This window comes from Arachis hypogaea, chromosome 15 (genome assembly GCF_003086295.3).
Source record: "Arachis hypogaea cultivar Tifrunner chromosome 15, arahy.Tifrunner.gnm2.J5K5, whole genome shotgun sequence".
NCBI lineage: Eukaryota > Viridiplantae > Streptophyta > Magnoliopsida > Fabales > Fabaceae > Arachis > Arachis hypogaea.
Window position 1 is genome coordinate 34,755,945 of NC_092050.1, and position 4,910 is coordinate 34,760,854.

The 4,910-nt window shown below is 30.2% G+C and overlaps 1 protein-coding gene across 1 annotated transcript; it reads right to left on the reverse strand.

Annotated features, from left to right (window-relative positions):
• Nucleotides 1-1,422: 1,422 nt before the first annotated feature.
• LOC112750172 (uncharacterized) lies at nucleotides 1,423-4,218 on the reverse strand. The gene is made up of 3 exons (XM_025798756.3): nucleotides 3,612-4,218; nucleotides 2,590-3,026; nucleotides 1,423-2,079 (listed from the first exon to the last, which is right to left on the reverse strand). Exons 1-3 carry the CDS (start codon nucleotides 3,739-3,741, stop codon nucleotides 1,558-1,560), a joined length of 1,089 nt encoding a protein of 362 aa, XP_025654541.1. The 5' UTR covers nucleotides 3,742-4,218; the 3' UTR covers nucleotides 1,423-1,557.
• Nucleotides 4,219-4,910: the final 692 nt, after the last annotated feature.

Below are 4,910 nucleotides of genomic sequence, written 5' to 3' on the forward strand. Positions count from 1 at the left end.
GAATCAAGTTTCAGATCGTACTAGGTCTTGAACACCTGACACTATTCAAGCTTCGAACAATTTTGTTTGAGTATTAGAGGTTCCACAAACTTATATATCTTAATATTGTTTGTCAACTTCAGATCATTAATGAATTATGATGAAAACAGTTCCATTTAAGTACTAAAGATTTTAAAAACTACAATTAGTATAAAGAAGAATATAGACAGAGAAAACAAAATGAAAAACGTATGTATTTTTCTTCATTTACTATCCTTGACTTTTTTTAAGAGAAATTTTTTTAAAAAAATCATATAAGTTTTGTGTTACTAAAATTGAGACATTTTACTCTGTGTGAATCTTTTCTACTAAATTTGGGTCTTCTTATTATATCCCAAAATCTAATTTTCCCATGCAAGAACTCTTCTAATTCAAATACACAGGCTAAGGAAAAGAAAACTTAGGAGGAAAAATAAATACTCTGTATTCTCGAAATATTATAAATTTTACAAAATGTGGAATGTGAAACACACACATTGATAATTAGATAGTACTGTAGATATTACGTATTATATTTGAACACCTCTCAATTACTAATTAATTGTTCTTCTTTCTTCTTTTGTTTCTCATTAGGTTGATAAACAAATGATGAATACATCATCATGCACCATCATCATCATCATCATCATCATCATCATATAGGAGCTTTACAGGAAGCATACATTGAACTGTAACTGTCCCTGCTTAGGACAGAAGAGTGAAGAGCGATACATAAATCATATTATGATAAATAAAAATATTCTAAATGGAAGAATGAAAACAACTTTGCACTCTAGAGGAATCCAGAGAAATAGGGCAAAACAGAGTTAATTTTCCACATTATTAGAGAGTAATAAAACATTTGGTGACGTTTAACCCCACATGAAATTTTGGTATGCCAACACTAATAATCAAGAGTCATGGCTATCATTTTAAAATTTTAGCAGCTACTTAACTGTACTCAGTCCTATTATCTTCTTTTTTTTGTGTTTGTCCTATTATCTAATTAATCCTATGTATGTTTTTTATTTTTATTTAAATACATTAATTCACTAATTTATTAATTTGTTTTCAATTAATAATTATATATAAAAAATGTTAGAAGATTATTAGAATTTATTATTTTTAGTCATCAAATAATCATTAATATTTAAAAATATAAAATAAAATATATTATTAAATTACTATATTAAAAAAATTAAATTAAAAAAATTGAGTTAATGAGTAAGTAATGACTAAAAATAATAAATTCTAACCGTGCCTAGCATTTCTCATTATACGTTAACCTTTTACCGTCAATAATGATGCCTTTCATGACATTGAAGTTCTTATAAATAACCTAGATTTTGTGTCAATGAATTATATATTAATTTTTTATTTTTCTCCCCTCCTAATCCTTGCGGATAAAGCAATGAATTATTGTAATTTTTATTCCTTAGAAGTAATAGCATAAGTTTTTATTGCTTCTTCCAGTACAGAGTTTTACAACTAGGGAAACATATATAGTGCTACTATATAGTGACTGATTTTATTTAATTTTTAGTAAGGCCAGAAACAAAAGGTTTGGTCTTCTACTGGAAAACCAAAACCACAAGTGTTCTCATTTTGTTCATGGTAGCATGCATCATTATCTTCAACCTTAGGCAAACAAGGAAGAGTCAATAGGTTTTCGCTAAGGTTATCATCGTCATCCTGCGAGAAATCATCCGAATCAGCCGGCTCCTCCTCCATGAACGACGAGAAATGGTGGTGGTGGTGGTGGTGGTTTCCATTATTAGTACAATGTGGACTATCGGCCGAATCGTCGAGGACATCACTTTTTGCTGAATTTGCATCTTCTTGCTTGCATGTCAAAATGATTGGGTGTGGCAATGGCATCTTAGATCCATTTTCATTTGAGGTTGAATTTGAGATCATCAATTCCATCATAATAGGCTCATCCTCCTCCTTGTTGTGGTTTGAATTGATTGTATCAACATCCTGTGGAGATGATTTTTCATCTGAAGAACAATTCTCATCCTCTTTATCTCTAGGAATCAACTTGTTCCTAAGAGCATTCACCTGTTATATATTGTCACACCAAAATTAAACTCTTGCAATTATACATTACAATAAACTCTTCGAATTCCTCTAAAAATAAGAGAATTTCATTTTAGAAAATAAAGTAAAGAAATTTTATCATTAGATTAAAAACAGTTATTATTTATTTATTGAAAAATTAAAATTGGTCAATATTCATGTACAATTATTTTCATATGAAGTTGATAATTGAGAATCATTAAATGAATTGACATGTTTGATTAAATTATTATCTAACAATTTTCAACTATCAACTTCAAATAAAGACACCGAGTTTCCACGGTTATAATTTCTCCGTTTATTTATCCTCTTAAGTGAGATCCTCATTTTTAGTGTGACAAATATTCAACTTTATTAAAGCAATAAAGAACTGAAATAGGTAGCATAGCATAAAGCATAAAAAAGCTAAAAACAGAGGGCATGGTATGTTGCAAGTGTGTCTCCATATGTTTTTCTTTCTTTTCATTCATTCTTTCTTTCACCATTTGTTACCTCTTGTTTTAACTTGTCATTCTGTTGAAGAAGACTTTCATAGTCACCTTTGAGTTTGTCAAAGCTAGCTTTCAGTGCACCATACTCTTTCTCAAGCTGCTTCGTCTTGAACCTTGCCCTTCGGTTTTGGAACCAAATCGCCACTTGCCTTGGCTGCAACCCAAGCTCTTTCGCAAGCTGAACTTTTCTTTCGGGTTCGAGCTTGTTCTCCATCTCGAAGCTTCGTTCCAGGAACTGAACCTGCTCGCTCGTTAGCCTCCGTTTCTTGCTGTTACCACCGTTACTACCCGTTTGTTGGAAGCATGAAGGGTCATAATCGTCATCACACCCGTTATTATTATTGTCTTCTTTTTCTATTAGCCCTTGTTGGAAGAAGCTTCTGTCTCTTATGCTGCTTCCTCTTCCATTCTCAAAATCAACAACCATGTTTTTTGAACCTGAAAAAAGAAACCAAAAATAAACATTTACTTTCTCTTTCACTTTCATTCCCCTGCCAGGAGCAATTCTTAATTTTCCTATTTTACATCATTGTAACAATTCACAGGAAACAAGTCATAATTATATATTACCAACAATTTTATATTATGAATTATGCTAGGGAACTAACTTTTTTATTTTTTATCTTAAATTGTAAATCCTAAGCCATAAATTCTTAACTCTAAATGTTAAAAAAAATTAGTTTAATATTAGCTAACTAAAACTTAGTTTCTTATACTTTCTCTTATATTATCTAACATGGTAATAAATATAAAAATATTACAGAAACCAACTATGATTTCTCGTTTTACAGAAGGATCAGAGTGAAAATGAGATTATTGGGTTGGTCATCTCAATTTTCTAAAAAAAAAGAAAGTCGATTTCCATGGTTTCCAAAAGAAGCTAACATTTTTTTTGGTTCAAATTAAGCTTGTGAAGTTGTGTAATTATGTATGCAGTTATATGTGGTATTTGAAATGAGATGATTTTGAAGAGAGGAAAGTTGGAAAAGAGTATGAAGGAGGAAGGAGTAGTTGACTGTTGACCTTGGAAAGAAGAAGGGTCAGAGGTGTGAAGCCAAAGAGAGTCAAGAACTTGAGATGAAGAGGGAAGTCTACTCTCGTTTTGGAGCAGAAGGGACATGCTGGAACCCCCATAAAGCTTGCCACTCGCCATAGCCAACAAACAAAGAGAGAGAGAGAGAGAGAGAGAGAGAGAGAGAGAGAGAGAGAGAGAGAGAGAGAGAGAGAGAGAGAGAGAGAGAGAGAGAGAGTATCAAATAATAAGACGCTATATGGCTTAGCTAGCTTTGTGGATCAGAAAACGTAGGGTTTGGAAGTGATGTGTGGTTTTAGAATTTATGGCGGAAGAAGCAGGTGATGAGGATTGCAGTAATGTGGGAGTTGTGGGAATGAGGAGAGATCATTCCCATCACTCTGAATCGGAGTGGTTAAGAAGAGAAGAGAGGGGTTGATGAGAGTTGAGAGTTTGGGCAAGTTTTTGTTGACAGAAATTGAAAGAGAGAGAAAGGAGAGAGATTCTTCTCTGTGGTGGGGAACTTTGATGGGCTTATATGGACGGAGCCTTTGCTATTTGTCTTCCTTCTTAGATGTGTACAGGGGAGGGCGCCTCTACCCATACCCCTAATTTACCATTTTGCCCCCATTTCCATTTATTACCACATCTTTAGTAAGGTGTTAACATTTAGCCTTGGTAGAATTCTTTGAAAAAGTTTGTGGCTAGTAAATAAAACAAATTATGTGTTTATATTTATAATTTTTTAAAAAATAAGAGTGCTTTTGAAAGTATATAAAATAAAATTTTTTAAAGTTAATTTATGTTTATTAAAATTAAAAATTTAATATAGATTTATATATTAATAAATTTTTTAATTTATTATTATATTTATATTTATTATAGTATTTTTAAATTTTAAAAATAATTTTATTAAATATAATTATTATTATTTGTATTTATTAAAGTTATTTTTAATTTGATTTATACGAAAATAGATGCTACAATTTTTAAAAGATTATATTTATTAAGTTATTTTTTAAAAATAAAAGTTTTATCAAACCAAATTTAAATATTTTATTTCAATTAGACCGAACATTTAAATTGATTCCCAAAAAAATTTTAGATCAAACACTTTGGTTTTCAATAATATTTTATTCTCCAAAATTCTTGAGAACTATTCTCATCAAACAAATTAGTCTCTTTATTGTTTTTAATTAATTTTTTAATATAAATGTTAAATAAATAAGTCCCTAATAAATTTTATTATTCAAAAATTAGGTTTTCAAAAAAATATACTCTAAGACAAATTTTCTTTATTCATTCAAAAT